This window comes from Phascolarctos cinereus, unplaced genomic scaffold (genome assembly GCF_003287225.1).
Source record: "Phascolarctos cinereus isolate Bilbo 61053 unplaced genomic scaffold, phaCin_HiC Scaffold_2;HRSCAF=192, whole genome shotgun sequence".
Taxonomy (NCBI): domain Eukaryota; kingdom Metazoa; phylum Chordata; class Mammalia; order Diprotodontia; family Phascolarctidae; genus Phascolarctos; species Phascolarctos cinereus.
The window spans coordinates 144,626,817-144,648,742 of record NW_027555625.1 but is presented as its reverse complement, the minus strand read 5'-3'; the positions used below and the strand labels follow the sequence as shown (position 1 = coordinate 144,648,742).

The 21,926-nt window shown below is 35.6% G+C and overlaps 1 protein-coding gene across 7 annotated transcripts in view; it reads left to right on the top strand.

The window, feature by feature from the left end:
• HMBOX1 (homeobox containing 1) overlaps positions 1 to 21,926 on the top strand; it is a 218,412-nt gene that overhangs the window by 94,038 nt on the left and 102,448 nt on the right. For all 7 annotated transcript variants that reach the window (XM_020988851.2, XM_020988824.2, XM_078149658.1 and 4 more), the window contains one exon: positions 5,260 to 5,345. In XM_020988851.2, the coding sequence (XP_020844510.1) occupies positions 5,260 to 5,345 (86 nt within the window). The remainder of the gene's footprint in view (positions 1 to 5,259; positions 5,346 to 21,926) is intronic.

Here is a 21,926-nt window from a genome sequence, read left to right as displayed (position 1 = left end):
GCAATTCATTTTTAATTAGAAATAGTATATTGTGTATTAGCAGAATGAAAGTGGAGGATTTTAGATGAAGCAAACTCACATTATTATAATAATAGATAGCATTTATATACTGTTTTAAGGTTTGAAAAATGCTTTTTACATGTATTAATCTCATTTATTCCTCACTGTAACCCTGTAAGAGAGATGATATTATTATCCCATTTTTACAGTTGATGAAACTGAGGCTTAGAGAGCTTGGGGGAAAGGGGTAATAAGATGTAAGAAGATTATAAAGGTTATAGAGGGGGCAGGTTATGAAGGGTTTTGAATGCCTAATAGAAGATGTTATAATTGATCCTGGAGATAATAGGGAACTGCTGGAAATCAGAGGGTGAAGGTATGACTTGGTCAGGACTTTAGGAAGATCACTTTGACAGCTGAGTAGTAAATAACTAGAGTGGAAAGACTTGAGGCAGGGAGACCAACCAGTAGGCTATTGCAGTAGTCCAGGTGTGAGGTGATAAAGGCCCACTCTAGAGTGGTGGCAGTGCCAGAGGAGAAAAGAGGTTGTACGTGAAAGTTGTTATGAAGGTAAATTTTACATTATGATAGTTATGGCTTTTAACAAATGTTTATTGTATGTCAGAGACTGTGCTAGGGCTTACAAATATAATATAAGCAAGCAAGATATTACTTGCCCTCAAGAACCTTACATTCTAATTGAAGAAGGCAGTACGTAAAAGGGAGATGGGAAGTATGAGGCAGCATGACATGAAGGTGGAGCAAGATGGAAGTGGTGTAGAGGACTGAGGCTTGGACAAGATAATGCAAAAGCTCACCTTTCAAAGCCTAGGATCCCAGGGGCAGAGTCCAGTTAATAGGTCCCAGGGAGTATGTGAGATGATAGGCACAGTGAAAAGCCTGGCATGGATATAGACCAGGAAGTAGCCTTTTGCCTGAATCCTGACTGGTGAATGGGTATGTTATAGTTAGATGTATAGGGGATAAGATGAGAATTCAGTTCCATTTAGTAAGCATCACACATCTCCTTAATGCTAGGATACAAAGACCAAAAAAAAAAAAAGAAAAAAATGCAGCTATTGCTTCCTTCAGGGAGGTTATTTTCTACTAGAAATGTCATGATCAGAGGTAGGAAAGCTTAAGATATTTTCTAGGAATTATGAATAGAAAAATTTAGATGGAGTGTAAGGTCTGCTTAGGGAATTGTGTGAGATGTTGCTGCGAATGTAGGATGAACCATATTAAGTTGAAATTTATGGCCGTGTCGCCTAACCTCTTTGAGCTTCAGTTTACTTTGGATAGATAATCTAGCTCTGAATCTGTACTCCTCTGTATTCTCCTCCAAATATCTGATTGAAGAGTATGGAGATGTTATTCAATAGTTGTAACATTTTATTCCTCTTTCCCCCTCACTTGTCTTCCCTCATTTGGATACAACTGAGAAGGACTGAGGAAGAGAGGAATGGGAAGCTTGACAGAAGAAAATAGGAAATGTAGTCCCTTCAGGGAAGAGCCAAGTTTCAGTTAAGGAAACAGGATGAAAGAAATAATTTTGGGATTAAAGGAACTTTTTTTATCACTAAAATAAGTTTTATCCAAATCACAATGCAATAGGAGGAGGATAGGTTTGAGATGAGAGAAGGAATGAGATGGGAGTGGGAGTAATACTAATTTGAGAGTTAAACTGAAAATGTTAACTCCAAAGAAAAATGGAGTAGAATCTTTAGAAATTCTTAACCACTATTAAAACTCCATTTCAGCTCACTACGCGGCCCTTAACATTCATCTAGAAATCATTATTTTCATGAATTATTTCAGGGAAAACAGAAGGAGTCATGTAAAGGCTAGTTCAGCTATCCCTAGCTTTCTAGAAAACTAGTCTTAGGGGATCCTTTAACTGCTGTTGGCTTACAAACCAGTGGAATTCCTTCCCTGCTCTTGCTGTTGCTTCCCCTGCTCCTGCAGGCATTGATAACATCATCATACTGCAAAGCAATGAATAATTCACAGACTGGATATTCTACCTCTGAATAATTGAGAGTTGCCTTTTTTGTGTGTTTTGATGTCAGGGTGGATTTCGTTTAAAGCGGATTGATTTAAATAAGTTAGGAAGATTAAATTGACTCACTTTTTCTCCCTGCAAAACACATTTTTGATATTACCCCACCATGTATTCTTCATAACTCAAAACTATGTAGAGATAGATATTCAAGAAATTTAAACTACCTACGTATTATATATTGTAAAACAATAAATGGGGGATATGTTGCAGCTGTGTTGGAAAACAAAAAGGATTTGATTGCTTTTAGTTACCTTAAAACTCTGAGAAGTAGATACATATGAATTCATCTCTATTTTAGCAGATATCAAAATTTATAGATATTTGAAGGAAACTTTACCATATTCTGTCAGTTATTCAGCAGATATCAAAATTATTTATTTAACTCCCATAACCTTGTACATTCTAGATTTTTTTTTCTGAAACATACCATCACTTAATAAAAGTCATATGTACTTTTGAATTTTTAACTATTTTAGATATTCATGTGAAATACAGGTTATTTGATTTTTAAACAGAAATTAAATAGACTACAGCCAGGTCAACATGATAAACCTTAAATATTAATAGAGAATCCTATCTTGAAGTCCTTTCTCCTGTGGTTTTCTGTTTCGCTAGTTTTAAGCCAGTAAGTTGGCACTACCCTTTATATCTCAAAACTTACCTCAGAGCCAAAAGATTTCCAGTTATTGCCTCTTCTGTAGCATGTAGTTTGGGTCTCCAGCTGGGTAATTATTCTCTTTATATTTATTTTGTATTTACATATATGTGTTTGTATATGTGAATGTGTGTTGGTTGTCTGCATGTACATATAGAATAAATCAAAATATATGTAAAATATTTGTCTCTCTCATTAGAACGTAAGTTTTTTCCTAGGGAAGATTATTTCATTCTTTGTATGCAGTTAGATGATGTGCTTGACCTGGAATTCAAATCTGGCTTCCAACACTTAGCTCTGTGACACAAGCAAGTCACTTTACCTCTTTCTGGCTAATAGCACCTATCGTCCAGGGTTGTTATGAGGAAAAAATTAGATGAGATTTGCAAAGCACTCTGTAAACTTTAAGGCATTATATAAATGCTAGCTCTCAGTTGCATTGGTGATAGTGGTAGTGGTAGTTGTAGTTGTAGTGGTAGAATAGTAGCAGTATTCTTAGTAGCTCCTAGTACATTGGCCAGCATATAATAGGAGCTTAGTAAATGTTTGTGAGGGGAAGAGAGAAGTAGGGTACTTCTTTCCCTATCCACCAAGGATCCTCATTTAGAAGCATCCCCTGCATTCCACCCTCCTCCAGTTATCTCATCTAGGAAAATGAATAGCTCTTTTTTAGGAAATGGTTGGGGACGTGTTTTATATTGACTTAGTACTGGTTCTCACAGGCTGCATTGCTTTTATTTAACCTCCTTAAAGAATTCATGGAGATGGTCCTGAAGGTTCTAGATGTAGTCCGTGCTTCTGTGGGATATGATCCATTGTTGAAGTTTTTTGAACAAGTTAAATCAAATTGTTGTGTCATTATGTAATTAAAAACTATCCTTATTCCATCATCTTATCATTGAGTTCTGAGCATTACTTCAATTAATAGTCTTTGTTTCTTTCTTTCTTTCTTTTTTTTTTTGGTTAGGCAGTGGGGTTAAGTAACTTGCCCAAGGTCACACAGCTAGTAAGTGTTTGGTCTGAGGTCACATTTGAACTCAGGTCCTCCTGAATCCAGGGCTGGTGCTCTATCCACTGTGCCACCTAGCTGCCCTACAGTCTTTATTTCTTCAACAAATGTTTGAGTGCTTACGTTATACCAAGGCACTATAGTTCATGTATGTTTTCTTTTTTATTTCCTTTATGCATAAATAATTCAACTTGAGATTTAAAGTTTTTTTAATATATAAAAAGTTATTTTTAATCAGTTATTTTGTTTCGTTGAAGAAGCCAAAGTCATACCATGAGTATAATTCCATTAAAATGAAAGAAAGTGGATGTAAATGTATTTTCACAACTTTACTGAGAATATGGGGGGGGGGGAACCTGTTTTAGAAAGAAGGTGATGAAGGCAGCTAGGTGGCAAAGTAGATAGAGCACCAGCCCTGAAATCAGGAGGACCTGAGTTCAAATTTGGCCTCAGACCAAACATTTGACACTTACTAGCTATGTGACCCTGAGCGAGTCACTTAACTCCAATTGCCTAAAAAAGGAAAAAAAGAAAGAAAGAGGATGATAGTGAAGAGAAAGCCAAACCCATAAACTCCAGTTCTATGTGGCACAGGAGATGATACAGTTTTAGGTATTCAGTTTTCCAAATGTTATAAATTCTGGAGATGAACCGTTTTTAAAAATCAGATTTGCATAATTATTCAAATTAAACCAAAAAACCCAAGGATAACCCTTAAAAGAATAAGTGATTTCTTAAAATAGAGAATACTTTCTTTAGTAGTCATGACTGTATAGACATAATTTTCCTAAAACTTTAAAAACAAAATATGTGTATTTTTTTTTATCTAGGATGTAATTTTGCTCTCTTTCCTCAGCATAATAGATTTTCTGTCTTTACGTCAGTGATAAATTGAGAGGCAGCATGGTGTAGTGGATAGAGTGTTGGCCTTAGAGCCAGGAAGACTTAAGGTTAAATGCTGCTTCTGAAGCTTCCTGGTTTGGACAAGTCAGTTAACTTCTCTATTTCTCAGTTTCATCATTTTTAACAAGATGAGATTGGACTAGCCCAAGAGTTTCTTAACGTATGGTCTGTGAATTTATTTTTTAATGTTTTGGTAAATGTAATTCAGTATAATTGGTTTCTTTTGTAATCTTGCATATTTTATTTTGTGCATTTAAAAATATTATTCTGAGCAGTAGTCCATAGGTGTCAGTCATAGTGCCAGAGGGCTACATGGCCAAAAAAGGTTAAGAACCCCTGGCTTAGATGGCTTCTGACATGCTTTCCACCTTAAATCTATGGTCTTTTGTTGTTCACCTTCTCACCCCCAGTAGTGGGTGTAGGTGTAGGTAGCACGTTATGCATTAGGTAAGATGGTATTATATTTTTTAACTTGGTTTAATTTTATATTCTCATATGGGTTTGGTCTGTCCTTCCTTTTCTTCTTTCTGTTTTGTTCCTTTCTTTAGTCTTTACTTCCTACCTTTGCCATTTTTAGCCAAGATTAGTATTTTTAACTTAAACATGTGTTGGTCTTTTTTTTTTTTTTAGGCGGGACAGTAGTGTGATAAAAGAGGAAATCAAAGCTTTTCTTGCCAATCGGAGGATTTCCCAAGCAGTTGTTGCACAGGTAACAGGTAAGAATGAAATTGCGCTTTATGTTGGAACGATGTCTAGTTTTAGTGAGTTGGTACAGATGTTTTCTTCTGGCTTGCATTTCTGTATTGCAGTGAAGATCTGTCAACTTAGTCATAATAATGTATGCCTTTGATTTAAGACTCTGTCTTAGACATCGTAGAACTTCCTCAGTGATTTTTTTTCTCGTTTTGACTTATACTAGTGCTTTTGTTTTTGTCATTTTAGCATAGCAATAATCACAGATTTTCTTTTCTATAACCAAACTTGTTTCTTTAGTTTTTTTTTAATGTTAGTGGTTCAACCAGAGATTCATATAATGTCATAAATTATATTTTCATTTGTCTATATTGATTTACATTAATCCAGATAATTTAGGATTTCTCATAATCCATTTGCCCTTAAATTTGTGAATCCGATATGAGAGAAAAGGAGGTATGTTCTTTTGCTTTAACATGTTCCTGTCTATGAACCTCTTCTTAGTACACTTGTTCAAATGTTAAGGTCAGTGCCTGTTATTATCATTAATGGCTTTTGTGCTTTTATGTCCTCTTCCTTTTTATTTAATTGGTTTCCTGGAGGGTTTTTTGTTTATTTTTTGGGGTTTTTTTTAGATTTAGTGTCCTTATCTCAGCCCATGCTAGAAATGCATCAACTATTTACTAGCCCCATGCCACTGCTAATTGGCATGGAAGCTTCCACCCACTCATTAGGTAGTTTGGTGGACCCTGTGCCTGGATGTTCTTCATATTGGTGTTAGATTTAGTGCATTGTTAGTCCTACTAAGGTCCAGAATTCCCATGCTCCTCTTTAGCAGTTGAGGATTACAGATATTCCTCATCATACCAGCCCTTTATTTTGGTTTAAGTTCTTAAACATTTGGATGCCATCTTGCCTTTCTGTGGGTGGTTTTTTTTTCCATTCTTTATTTTTTTTTCTGTATACTTTGTGCCCTTCTGAATTTTGATTACTTTATAGAGCTCTTATCCTTGAAATACACTAACTATTCTAAGAGGATTAAAATGAGCCATAAAGCCTTCCAATTACCTGCAAGACTATAACAGATGGGCATCAAACTAATTGGACCTTTTAGCGTGCCATGTTCCCTATTCAGCAATATGTATGTGAGTACTAATATTCATGTATTTGAGTCTAAGTTAACTGAAATTAAAGATTGTGCTTTACTTAATGTACCCACTACTCTGAATCATTAAACTATCTGGATTTTGCCAATCTTGAACTTCATATCTCTATTATTTCTATTAATTATTAGAGTGCCTCTTTTTCCTTAGCCTGTGCTGTCATTTTCCTTCTTTTTTTTTTTAAGGCAATTGGGGTTAAGTGACTTTCCCACGGTCACACAGCTTGTAAGTGTCAAGTGTTTGATCTGAGGCTGGATTTGAACTCAGGTTCTCCTGACTTGAGGGCCAGTGCTCTATGCACTGCACCACCTAGCTGCCCCCTAGTTATTTTCAATCAAACATTCCAGAGGATTTTTCTGCCTTTATCTTTAGGAATGAAGTAAAATATCTAATGACCTCTGCACAGTATGTAGGGTTCACATGAAACTTACTGATGTGTATAGTAGATGGCTGATGAGATTTTGCTCTTTGTAACTTGGATTGTAGCCCTAAAATTGGAGGCATTCTGGAGCATCTTCCAGGTTATTAGTCAAAAAAAAAGATCATATTATAGCTTTAAATCTCACTATAATATTGTAAGATTCACTTAGTCTGAAAAAGCATTTCAAAACTGCGTTGTTCTTTGGTATACCACTAGGTCTAGTATTAAATTATGTAAACGTCAAGCCTTTCTTCCAAATACCTCTCCCTTCTTTCAGTATTGAAACACTGTCCCTTCAGAGAGAGATGCTTAAAGTCCCTTGGATTTGTAACATAGTAGTTTTTGGAATTGATCCAATCGATATTACTACAAATGATGTTGTAACACATAAATGCATACATATAGCTTTTGGGGACACCTGGTATATTTAGGGGGGCTTGAGCTGTGAGATCACTGGTATTTACAATTGTTCTGTAATTTGTAGTCTTGGAGAGTTGCTTGGGGATGCTTAAGAAACTAAGTGATTTGGGGCAGCTAGGCGGCCTTGCAGTCAGGAGGACCTGAGTTCAAATCCAGACTCAGACACTTGACCTTACTAGCTGTGTGACCCTGGGCAAGTCACTTAACCCCGATTGCCTCACCCCCCCCCAAAAAAAAAAGAAAAGAAAAAAAACTAAGTGATTTGCCAAGGGCCAAGTAGCCAGAATGTGTCAGAAGTTGGACTGGAACCTAAGTTGTCCTAACTACCTACCCAGTGATGGACAGCTAGTTCTTTAAACGTGGCCTTTGATACTGTTGTTTCTCCTATTCTCCTAAAACATTTGTTTTCCTTTTGCTTTCAGTTTCTCTTCATGTCATTAACCCTCCCTTTTTTTTCAGTTCTTTTCTAGTTTCTTCTTCATGTCTACTGATTGGAACTAAAATTCTGTTCCTGGACAGTTTATGACCCATTTAAGGGATAGGAAAATAGGTCAAAACAGAGATTGAGCTCTCCCTTGTACTTCAGTCCTGGGCATTAAACTCAGGCTGTTATCTCAAACTCCCCTTGCTCCAAACAGAACTTAATATTCTCACCCCCTCAAAAAAATAAAAAGCCAGCTTCTTTTTGCAAAGATCACATTGCTATCCATGATCACTCTAGTCTCTCAGACTAGATCTATTGGAACTATCTTTGAATTGTCCTTTTTCACATCATGAATAGATTGTTACCAAGTTATGCCAATTTTTTCCCTTCACAGTGTTATGACACTGTTTCAAAACCATGGTTTCATAACCTTATGACTGGTGTAGATTTTATAATCCGTATTAAGAAATGTGGAGATGGACCCATAAACTCTTTCTTAGGAGCTAGAAATTTTGCTTTGGCAACTGAGTATTCCAGGATCAACTTAGAAATAGTCTTTGATCTTAAGGATCTTTCCAGTTAATGAGTGAAGACATATATAGAAATTCATTATTTCTATTAATTACACTAATTGGTATATGAAAGAGCAGTCCATACAAATGACCATGAAAAACTGAAGAAAGGGAAGATAATTTCCAACCATTGAGGGATCTGGAAAGACTTGTTGGTAGAGATGATCCCCATACTGGACTCTGAAAACAAAGGGACATGAAGAGGCAGTCATACAATCAGCACCTAGGTCAGGGAGGAATGGCTTAAAAAGAAAAGGGACTGGATTTCAAATCCCAGCCTTAGTACTTATTGCCTGTACATCTTAAGCAAGTTGCATCACTTTTCTGTGCTTCAGTGAACTCAACTGTAAAATGAGAGGGTTGGACTAGTGATTTCTAACATTTCAGGTAAAATCATATTATTATTTTAAGGAGTAGAAGACAGTATGAGAATAGTGAATGGTGAGTAGTCCAGTTTGGTCAGAAAGTAGAGTATCAAAAGGAAAATAGTTAAGATTTAAAATAAGATTGGAATGTAGGTTAGCATGAGATAGTTTGTATGTTCTTGAATGCTGAATTTAGGTATTTCTGTTATACTAAGAGTAACTACTGGTATTTGAGTGATTTGAATGTTTTGAAATCACTTTTCCTATGTAGATAGTAGGGGCCTCCTTATGTTTTGTTTTGTTTGTTTTAACAGAGGAGTGACTTGAAGGAAACAGCACATTAAGATTATGTGGCTAATAATGTGAACAGTAGACTAAAGCAAAAAGACTAGGAGGTAATGAGCTAGAGTAGTGGGGATGAAAAGGAGGGAACAAAAGATTCAAGAAATACTTCATCCTTGAAGTGGATGGGAACAGGAAGAGAAAGAGAATCCTACAAAGTCAGCAAAAGGAACAGCCAAAAATGGATGTGGAGAGTTTGAGAGGTCAGCGGTATAGTGATTGAGGAGAAAAGTATTGCTTTGTTTGAAGAAGTACCATTATTTTCCCAGTTTTTTTCATCAACTAGTATAGAAAATTCTGCCATCTGTATATTGAAATTTATCTCTTAGTTCAGTGAACATTTATGCATTACCTACTGAGTATACAGTATGCTGTCTTTCATGCCTGTGCGAAGCACAGAAATGAATGAGATAGAGTTCTTCCGCTCAAGGACGTGTAGGGCTTTTTGTTTTGTCTGTTTTAATCTGTATAGAGCTAGGGGTATGAAATAAAAGCTGTAATATTGCCTCAGTCTCCAGATTGTTGTGTTGTGACAGAGATGATATATGTAAAATGCTTTGCAATCTTCAATGCACTACATAAATGTTAGCCATTATTATTATTTCTATCCTAACAACTGAATCCATCTATTTCTCTTGTCTTAATAGATTAGTGTTAGTGTTTTTGCCATCATCTTCCTCCTGATGTCACCAGTTTGATTTTGTCACTGTATTCTGAAGCAGCTTTATCATATTAATATATTTTAGTTTTATCTGGTTTTCGATGTCTTATAAAAACTATTTTATAGCTGAAAGTAGTTAATTCCAAACACACAGTCACAGATAGCAAAGAAGAGGCTACCAACTGTATTTCTATTTTTAGTTATGTTTGGTCAGTGTGGATATGTAAATTTTACCCTCTCTAAACAAATAGACATCATATCTTGCAGTCGTCTTTAACAGGAGCATCTATCTACTTGTAAAAATATGCCAACAAAGGAGTCAGAATAGTGTAGTTGAAAAAGCCTTGGATTTGGAGATAGCAGCTCTGGGTTCTTCAATAGGTGTGTTTCCAGTCTTTGCCATTTACAACTTAACTGGCCATCCTTCAGTCATTAAATCTCTCAGATCCTCGGTTTCTTCATCTATTATGCAGATTCTTCTATCTCTAAACCTTATGACTCTTATGATTGGAACCTTAGGGATAGTGGTCAGAGATATTTCCTCTGCTGTGACTTACTTTAAAATCAATAATGACCAGTATTAATATATGAAGCAATAAAATAAAGTTAGCTGTGTAGATAAAACTGAAACCCAGTTAGTGGTGCAATGCAAAAGAAAATTCTAAGTAGCAGAAATTTTTTTAAAAATGTAATTAAGGTGCAAAATTCTAATAACGCATACCAGCTCCAGGAACAAACACAGTGGCTTCTTTTTATAGACATTCAGGGTTTCTATAATAAGATAAACAAGAAATTCATGGGTGGGGTCTGTATAAATAATCTCCTACTGATACGAAAAATGACAGTGTAAACAGGAGATAATAATAGTTCCTACTGAATTTCTTTGCTTGTTATTTGAAGCTTTTTTCACCTAGTCACAGCTGTTCCTCCAGGGGTAGATTTTTACCTCTGCAGTAGGTCAACAGAATTCCAAATTACTATTAACAGTTTTTGGAATTAGGTTGAATAGGCTGTTATTAAATACTTATCCCCTCCTAAATAGTAAATATCAATGTTACAAATCCCTCTTGAGAGGAAACTTTATGAAAGTAAATTAATATTTCTTAGAAGTGAAATATTTTTCAGTTCTCTGAAAAAGTCAATAGGGTAACTGTATAGACATCACATAACTTTAAGCTGTAACCTTTCTTTTCAAATGAAGAAACCAAATAACCATTCATTTAATGTCTTGTCAGCCAACGTGTAAAACTGTTTTTATTTCAGTTTCTTGCAGAACAGTTAACATTTTTTAAAATGTGAAGTTTCTAATAATTGATTTCTTAAAAATTATAATTCACTTTAACTATTTTCTTAAATTACCATGGTGTCATGGGAAGAATGCTAGACTGAGACTTTAGTCTTAATTGTTGTTAACTGCAGACCTTGGATAAATGACTGCTTTTCTGGACCTCCTTTTCTTATCTCTAAAATGAAGGGATTAGGCTAAAATATATAAGTTTCCTTGTGGCTCTCAATCCTCTCTTCTCTCTGCCTAAAATTTTATTCTTTTCTAAGTTTTAAATATTATTGTGTATCTAACATAATTGCATCACCATTCTCATTCTCATGTATTTTGCAATTATTTTAACTAGTATCCTTGCTGAGACGTTTTGAGCAGTGTTCAAATTCAATTCCACCTTTTAGGTTTAGAGTAGATATTAATTGTATGCCTTTTGTCATTTCATATGTTTTACTCTACTTTTTTCTTCTTATTTTTATACTTGATCTTTTAAACCTACAGTAGAGAGGTAGGACTTGTAGTATCTGTAAACGTCCAAGTTATTACTGCCCAGATTCAAAGGATCACATCCTATTTTGTCTTCCTTTTTTTTATACCTTCCTCTTTCCCTGTTGAATTGAATTTATTTATACATCTAACTCTGTGTGTGTGTGTGTGTGTGTGTGTGTGTGTCTGTGTGTCTGTGTCTGTGTCTGTGTGTGTCTGTGTCTGTGTTCTTCCCTCCTTTGACCAATTCAGATAACAGTGAGGTTCAAATGACACTCTCTCTAGTTACTCCTTCCTCATCTGTATAGACTCATACTTGTGTCCCAATTATATGAGATGATGATTTCTTCCCCTTTCTTCCTTAGAGTATCCCTTTCTCCCCTCCCCCCCCTTTTTTTGTTAGGATCATCAAAACCACTCCCAGGCCCTCTAATTTAACTCCCTTCATGATCCTGAATGACAGGTAGACATTTTATTAACTCTTCCTGTTAACATATATATACTTCATCTTTGTATAGTTCCTTCCAGTGACACAATAGATAGAATGCAGGACCAGAAATGAGTAGACTGGTATGAATTCTGCTTCAGACCCTATCTTGCTATGTGATTTGCAACAAGTCAGTTAATCTCTTTATGTCTCAGCTTCCGCATCTGTAAAATGGCTCTAATAATAGCACCTACTTCACAAGGTAGTTGTGAGGATCAAATGAGATAATATGTGCAGTGCTTTGTAAACATCAAATTGCTATCTAAATGCAAGCTATCATTATTATCATTATCATCAGCTTTATTATTGCTAGACAGAGGATCATGTATCTCCTCCCCCATTCAAATATAAACATTTCATTCCTGTATAGTCCCTTTGATTGCTTGTTTATATTTATCTCTTTGCATTTATCTTGACTCCTTTGTTTATATTTCAACATTTTTACTTAGCCCTGGTCTTTTCATAAGGAATGTTTGGAAGTTTATCTTTCCTTAAAGGTTATTTTTTTCCCCATGTAGGATTATGATAAGAAAAGTCAAAAAACTGGAAAAAAAAATAGAAGGAAATATTAGATATCTCTCACTAAAAAACACCTAACCTGGAAAACAAATGAGAAGATATAATTTAAGAATCATTGTACCACCTGAAAGCCATGACCAAAAAGAAAGTACCTGGATATCATATTTTAAAGAAATCTTTCAAGAGATCTTGAAAGAAAATTGACCAGATCTATTGAAACAAGAAGACAAAAGGAAAATATAAAGAATTCACTGATCATCTCCTAAAAGAAACCTCCAAATGAAAATTTGCCCTGAATGTCATAGCCAAAATCCAGAGTACCTAGGTTAAAGAAAAAAATACTACAAGCTGTAAAAAAGAGTTTAAGTACCAAGCTACCACTGTAAAGAAGTAGAGAACATGGAATACGATATTCCAAGAGGCAAAAAAAAAAAGATGCTTACAAAAAAGAATAACTTACCCAGAAAAATTAAGCATAATCCTTTGTTCATTCTCTAAGTAAACTATCATGTCACTACTAAGGGCTAATTTTTACCCCATCTTTGAGGTGTTTTTACCTTTAGTTTCTTTCTCTTAGCATTATTGAATGAATGATCTTTTTATTTTACCCAATCCTAGGCTCAGCACACCACTTCTGGATATCTCCAGATCATGTGTGGTGAGCCTAAGATTGGATAAAATAAGGTTAAAGATCATCAGTCAGAGCCCAGGGTACTGAGGGTAGGACTTTGAGTTTCCATTTGGGGGAGAAGAGAATATCAGAGTGCAAGTGGCATGACGTGGATATGATTTGGGACATTATTTTTAGAACTGTCTTCTATCATATCACTGGACCTGAGACAGCAGGAAGTTTATAGAAGCGGGAATGGGGAGGGTAGAAAGAAATAGAGACAGAAAGAGCTCTGACTTTCTTTTGAGACCCCTTTAGATCTGTAACTAAATGGGCCTCAGGTGACTGGGCCTCGTCTGTTTTCCAGATGATTATTCTGTGAGTTTTGCTGGCTGGCAGCTGCCCCTGCTTTAATATATAGAATTAGAACAGAGAAGAAGCTGGATGTCAAGGCTGTACTTGGTTGAAGACAAGGCGTGCCCTCCCTGTTCTGTCATCAAAGTCAACCTTCCTTCACTGAAGAACAAAAAAACGGACCCAGATGAGTCAGTCAATAAATATTTTTAGGTGTCTTCTATGTGCTAAGCACTGTGTTAAGTAAGATATTTCCTTCCCTCAAGAAACTCATAATCTAGGGGGCAGCTAGGTGGGGAATGGATAGAGCACTGGTCCTGAAGTCAAGAGGACCTAAGTTCAAATCCAGTCTTAGCCACATGACACTTACTAGCTGTGTGACCCTGGGCAAGTCACTTAACCCCAAGTGCCTCACCAAAAAGCAAGGGAAAAAAAAAAGAAACTTATAATCTAACAGGGAAGACAGCACACAAAAAGAAACTGAAAAAAGTTTGGGAGGGAAGAGGAAGAGGAAGGTACACAGTGTCAGAGCATGATGAAGTCCTGAAGAGTTTAGCCAGGTAGGAAATGAAGAGATGACTGGCCTGGGCATCCTCCTTAAATGGAGATTCTGAGAGGAGCTCTCCACCCTCCTGTCAAAGGGATGGACCCCAGGGGCAGAGGGCACTGATGGGGTCTCTTCTGCTTCTAAATCTGTAATTATAGAACCTTGATGCTTTCATTAAGGTTGGACCAAACAACCAAAGACCAATGTTTAGGCTGTAGAACATGGGCATGGGGGAAGATGCAGTAGTTACAGAGGAAGAAAGAGAGAGAAATGTGACTGTTCCATAGAACTTTTGAGTTGGAAGATACCTCATCTCAATCCCAACCTAAAAAAGAATCTCCTCCATAATATACTCAAGCAAGAAGATTTTCTAGCTTATACTGAAAGCTCTTGATCAAGGAGGAAACTACCTCCAGTGACAGCCTGTTTCTTTTTGGGATAGCTCTTATTGTTAGGAAATTTTCTTGACTTCAAGCCTAAATTTGCCTTTTTGCAACTTCCACCCATTGTTCCTGATTTTGCTTTCAAGGGCTAACAGGAAAAGTATAATCTTTCTTCCATATGACTGCCTACCATATGCTTGAAGACAATGATCATTTCCCCTCTGAACCTTCACTTCTCTTTAGTAAATAGTCATAGTTCTTTCAACTGGTCTTGTATGGTGGTCCTGCTTGGCCTTCTCCTGATATTCTTCAGCTTATTAGTATCCTTTTTTTTTTTTAAATTCAGGGGTTTTTTTTATTGTTTTCAACTATCTCATGCCCCTTAAATTCATTTTTTTTCCCTTGTTTAGATTATTCATTATATTTATAAACCATTTTCCATCGTTTACCTCTGGTACTTTTACCAGGCAAACGTGTATACTTTTAGTACTACTTAATTACTTGGACAGAACCCTCATGCTATTGTTCCAATGGTAAACTACTCTCAACTTAGCTAGATGGGTTCTAGGATGATAAAAAAAATTGCTAGGCAAATATTTAAGTGACAATTAAATTAGCTACAAAAGCAATTCTCATTTTAATAGTATCATAAGGTTTTTAAAGCACTTTTCTCACAAAAATCAATATCTTTTTTAAATGTGGTATGTACAGAGTCTTTGTAAGGATAGTAAATAGTGTAAGACTTTACATTTATCTCTATCAATTTCAGTTAATTTTCTAGCCTTTTAAAGTGCTAAGTTGAGGAAAAATTATTTTTTGGCTGACTCTAGAAAATCAGAATTTGTAGTCGTGATTTCAGACCAAGCTGAATTCAATCTAGAAAATAGTTAGCAAGTTCAGTGTGGAACCTCCAGTGACTCCTTATTGCCTCCAGGATCAAATATAAAATACTCTGTGTGACATCCAAAGTTCTTTGTAACCTAGCCCTTTTCTACTTTTTCAGTCTTCTTTAACCTTACCTCCCGACACATACTCTTCAGTCCAGTGACATTAGATTCCTGGCTGTTTCACAAAGAAGACTTCTGTTTCTTGGATCCACAAATTTTCTCTGCCTGTCCCCCACGACTGGAATGCATTCCCTTCTCTGCTCTGACTCCTAACATCTCTCACTTCCTTTAGGTCCCATCTAAAATCTAACCTTATGCAGGAAGCTTTCCCCAACCCCTGTTAATTCCAGTGCTTTCTCTCTGTCAGTTGTTTCGTTCCTACGTTGTATGTATTGGTTTGCATGTTGTCTCCCACTTTAGATTGTAACCTACTTGATGGCAAGAACTGTTGTTTACCTCTTTGTGTTTCCCCCAGCAATTAACATAGTGCCTGACATATAGTAGGTGCTTAATAAATGTTTATTGATTAAATATTGTAAAAAAACAAAAGGCATCAATAAAAACTTACTAAAATATAATGCTTTGTCTGATAGTAGTCACATAAATGATTTCCTAATTTGAAATTCCCTTTGTTGGCAGCTCAGACAACTTGTATGGACTTTTGACCATATCTGTAATTATGAGAATTTAATTCTAAGATAAGAATTTAGGATAGGTTAAAAAAGAGAGGCAGTGTGCCATAGAGGTTAGTGAACAGACCTTGTAACCAAGAACACTGCTGACATACTGGGAGTGAATCCCCTAGGTAAGTCATTTCACCTCTTAATACCCTAGGCAGCTTTCTAGGACTATAAGTTGCAGAGAAGGTGCTTACCTTTGTGCTGTCATAAGAATTATCTCACTGGGAGCTCCTTACACTTGAGAAATCTCATGTCCAGTTCTTATTCCCAAATACTTGTTGCTTTAAAAAACAGGGACATTTTATTCATAATTGAGTATAGGATTACTTAGGATTCATAATGTCATAGATAGGGGTATTACCTCTTCTGGTGCAGTTCGATCTCTTCATGCTTTCTAATCTTGTCAGTGTCTGTTCAACATATCAGTGTCTTTCCATAAATCTTCAACGGAAGAGTAAAGGATGCACTAGGGACATTCCCTCATTTTTATTTTAAACTATCTATGGACACTAGTGAAGAACTTGAGCTTTCTATGTTTCTTGATTAAACATTGTAGAAAACTCTACTCCCTCTCAAAATATACCTTTCCACAATGTTTTTCATCCCTACTCCAAGCATTTCCATTTCCTTAATTATAATTTTAATACTACTGTGCATATTTCTTTTACTTGTGCCTTGATATCTTATGACATGGAGGCAACCATGAGTTCCCAGAGATCATACTAGTTGAATAGTAGCTTTGACAGATTGTAGCAAACTAAATAGTCTTTGATTATGATTGACAAGCTGTATCTACAGCCAAGCATGATAAATATGAAGAGATTTATCACCAAAAAGCTGGCCACTGGTTATGAATTCTTTGGCCACAGTAACCATTGTCCAGCAGTGGCAAAAGAGGAAAAAGCATCTGTTGACAGGAAATGAAGAAGGGAAAGGAGTTCATGGTGAATGACTTCAATTATTTTTTGTCAAATATGAGGCCAGGTTCTTGGCTAAGACAGTGGGGAGAGGGGAAGACATGGGAAGTTTGAGGAGGGATGAAAAGATTTGGAAGAGTTGCTACGGAAATTGGGATAGGGAGTTGATAAAGGAGAGATAGTAGAATGATTGCCTAGTAGCAGTGAATGCTCAGTTGAGGTTATGTACAATAATTTGTAGTGAACCCAAGTAAGAACAATTGCCTGACTTAATTCACTTTATTTCAGCAGCATATGTGTAGGAATGAAGGTAAAGAATGATGGGAGTGATCTAAGGCTGAGGGTTGGCTGGGTATAATTGGTGATGTGAAAGGAGGCTAGGGAACCAAGAGAGGAAGACAGTGTAGAGTTGAATTGGTTCAACAAGGAGTCATGATGGGGAGAAGGGGATAAAGTGGCTAGTACATGGGAGATGGCCTAGGAGAGAATTGAGGGGTGAAGGGATTGGAGGTCATAGTGCAAACAAAGAGTAGGGTTTTGTAAGGGAGGCAGGGGGATAATTGAAAAGCCAATAGACTATGGTTTGATAAGAGGGTTTCAAAATTCTTGAACATAGAAGTGGTTCGTTTGTGGATGGTGGCAAGATCAAGGATGTGACCATCTTTGTGTGTGGCTGAGGTTGGGTGGAAGAATAACTGATGGGAGATGAGTAGTTTGAGGAACTGAGTGGTTTAGGGTATTTGAGGGAAAGTCAGTATGTATGTTGAAATCTCCTAGAATGAGGGCAGGAGTTGAGGAGGGGGATCAAAAGATAAAAACTAGGATTAGGTGCTAGGTGAAGGAAAGTGAAAGAGAGGTAGGAGAAAAGAAATAGATTATGCCAAAACTGGATAGCTAGTACTAGATTTTTTTTCTTTCACTATCCTCTTTATAAACGGGACAAGAATCAAAAAGAAGGAAAAGTATAAGAAAAGAGGATGGAGGTAGACTGCTAGTTAACAATAATTACTGCAAATGTCAAAATGTGATGAACTCACCCACACAACAAGATAGCCAAATGGATTAGAAAGCAGAATCTAACAACATGTTATTTACTGGAAACACACCTCAAACATAAAAATCCACACAGTTAAAATAAGAGCCTGGAGCTAAAACTATTATGCCTTAGCTAAAGTAGGAAAAATAAAAGCAGGGGTAGCAGTTATGATTTCAGACAAAGTAATAACAATAGGAAACATAATTAAAAGAATTAAATTAGAGGGAAACTATAATGAATTAATATCAATATCAAAGGTGTGCACCAGATAGCATTGCATCTAAATACTTAAGGAAAAATTAAATGACTTATAGGGGAGAAATAGACAGTAAAGCTATAGTGGTTTTACTGTTTACCCCTTTCAGATGCAAATAAATTCAACCAAAAATAAATAAGAAAGAAGTTATGTACCTGAACACAATTTTAGAAAAGATGGATCTGACAAACCCCTGGAGATTATTGAATGGAAATAGAGAAGAAAATACATATGTGCCCAAGCACTTTCACAAAAATTGATCTTGTATTGGGGCAGAAAAAACCCTTACAAATCAGAAAAGCAGAAATATTAAACACCTGTTTTTCTGACCATAGTGCAGTAAAAATTCTGCAAAAGGCTACTGAAGAAGCAATTAGAATTAAGTCAGAGACTAAACTATAGAAACAATAATTCCATTAAAAATAATCCCTGACAACAATGAAAAAACATACCAAAATTTGAGAGATTTTATACCTTTGAACACTTTCATCAGTAAAAGAAAGAGCTATATCAATTAATTGGTCATGCAGCTTAAAAAAAAAAGACCTGTGAAATAACAAATTAAACACTAAAATAGAAATCCTGAAAATAAAATAAGAAATAAAATTGAAAGCAAAAAAAATCTAATAAAATGAAGATTTGTATTTTGTGAAAAACCACTGAAACAGATAAATGATTAGCTAGTGTGATTTTTCAAAAAGAAAATCATATTGCCATTATCACAAATGATAAAGATGAATTCACAAAAAAGAAGAAATGAATTATTAGAAACAATTATATGTTGATAAAACATAACAATCTAAATGAAATGGATTAATATTTATAAAAATATAAAATACTCATATTCACAGGAAAAAGGGAGGACATAAATAATTTAGTTTCAGAATAAAAATTGAGCCAGCTATAAATGAGTTCCCAAAGAAAAATATTTCTGTGCCAGATGAATTTACAAATTCTGTCAAACATTTAAAGAACAACTAATTTCAATACTATGTAAACTATTTTTGAAGTAAGAAAAAGAAGAGATCTTTTCAAATGTGATTTTGATACCTAAACCAGGAAGGGTCAAAAAAAAAGGGAAAGACTAATATTTAAATTTATTGTTCAGTCATCCAGTTGTATCAGACTCTTCTTGAACCCCTGTGGATCATAGCACCCCAGGTCTTCCATTCTCCACTATCTCTCTCTGTTTTTTTAAATTTTAAGCTTTTGTTCAGTATTTTATTTTTTTCAATTAATTTTAAATTTAAATTAATTTTAAAAACAATTTTTAGCATTTGTTTTTAAAACTTTGAGCTCCAGATGCTCTCCCTTCTCCCTCTCCACCCTCATTGAGAAGGCAAGCAATTCAGTCTAAGTCATACATGTGTAGTTATGCAAAAACATATTCATAATAGTCATCTTGTGAAAGAAAATATAGACAAGGAAAAAACTCAAGAAAAATAAAGAAAGTTTTTAAAAAAGTATGCTTCCATCAGTATTTAGACACCATCAGTTCTTTCTCTGGGGATGGATAGCATTCTTCATCTTAAGTCCTTCGGAGTTGTCCTGGATCGTTATATTGCTGAGAAGTCATTCACAGCTGATCATCATACAATATTGCTATTACTTCGTACACAGTACATTTCACTTTGCGTCAGCCCTTGTAAGTCCAGGTTTCTCCGAGAGAACCCTGCTCTTTGTTTCTTATGGTACAATAGTATTCCATCATAATCGCATACCACAACTTATTCAGACATTCCTCAGTTGATAGGTATCCCCTCAACTTATAATTCTTTACCCCCAGAAAAGAGCTGCTATAAATATTTTTGTATATATAGGTTCTTTTCCTATTTGTATTTTATATCTTTTGGGATACAGACCGAGAAGTGCTATTGCTAGGTCAAAGAGTTTTATAGCCCTTTGGGTATAGTTCCAAACTGCTCTGTAGAATGGTTGAATCAGTTTACAGCTCCACCAACAGCGAGTTAAAGTCTCATTTTTCCCACATTCCCTCCAACATTTGTCATTTACCAATAGGTATGAGGTAGTACCTCAGAATTGTTTTAATTTGCATTTCTCCAGTGAGTTAGAGTATTTTTTCATTTGGCTATAGATAGCTTTGATTACTTTATTTGAAAACCGATCATATCTTTTGATCATTTATCAATTGGGGAATGGCTCTTACATCCTCCACGATCTCTTGAAGTTCATGTTTGTTGTTTCCATGGCAGTATCTATCCGTCTCATCCTCTGCCATCCCCTTTTCCTTTTACCTCCAATCTTTTCCAGCATCAGGGTCATTTCCAGTGAGTCCACTCTTCTCATTATGTAGCCAAAGAATTTAAGCTTCAGCTTTGATATATGACCTTCCAGTGAGCAGTATGAATTAATTTCTTTAAATATTGACTGATTTGATCTCCTTGCTGTCCAAGGGACTCTCAAAAGTCTCCAGCACCACAATTTGAAAGCACTGATTCTTTGGCAGTCAGCTTTCTTTATAGTCCAACTCTCACAGCCATACACTACGATTAGAAAAACCATAGTTGAGTATACAGACATTTGTCAACGAGGTCATGTCTGTGCTTTTTAGTATGCTGTCCAGATATGACATATCTTTCCTTCCAAGGAGCAAGCATCTTTTAATTTCATGGACATAGTCACTGTCTACAGTGATCTTTGAGCCCCAAAATATAAAATCTGACACTGTTTCCGTTTCTTCTCCTTCTAGTTGCCAGGAAGTGATAGGATCAGTTGCCAAGATTTATCTTTTTTTTTCCCTGTTAAGCTTCAAGCTAGCTTTTACACATTCCTCTTTCACCTTCATCAAGAGGCTTCTTAATTCTTCACTTTCTGCCATCAGAGTTATATCTCCTATATACCTAGATTATTGGTATTTCTCCTAGCAACCTTAATTCTGGCTTCTAATTCATCCAGCCTGACATTTCACAAGATGCATTCTGTATATAAGTTAAATAAGGTGACAACATACAGTCTTTGTTTTACTTGTTGTACTGCTTTTCCAATCTTAAACCAATCAGTTGTTCCATGTTTGCTTCTAACTATTGCTTCTTGACACACGTACAGGTTCTTCAGTAGACAAGTAAGATGATCTGATACTACTGTGTCTTTGAGGGCTTGCCACATTTTGTTGTGATCCACATAGTCAAAGTCTTTAATGTAGTCAGTGAAGCAGAAGTAGATGTTTTTGTGGAACTCTTGGCTTTCTCTGTAAGAGAATTCAGCAAATGTTTATATATAGATTAGTGTGAGTATCAGTGCTAAATTTTGAGATAGAATTTTAGCAGTGAGACTACAGCATCATATCACAAACATCATGCACTGTTACCAGGTGAGTTTTAAACCAGTAGTGTAGGTTTGTTTCAATATTAGGAAAAGTGTAAATATAATTGTCCATATTAGTAATAACAACAGAAATATTAAGAGATGTAGAAAAAAACTTTTAAATAAGATATAATAACCTCTTCTGTTAAAAAAAAATCTAGAAAGCAAAGGGATAAATATGTTAATATTTTATGATTAGTGTCTTTTAGAGGTTCCTAAACTTATTTGGCCTACCACCCCTTTTTCAAAAAAAAAAAATTACTCAGTGCCTCCCTGGAAATCTACTTTCTTTAACCCTTTAATGTTTTTTTTTAATCACACATCTTAAATTTAATAATTTATTGTAAATTTGTGGGGTTTTTCTTGCATTGAAATTTTGATGACACAGTGTTACATCATGTAACCGTATAGTATTGTATTGTAAACAAATCATTCACACAGATATTCCTGCTGATGCATGCTGGACTTCCC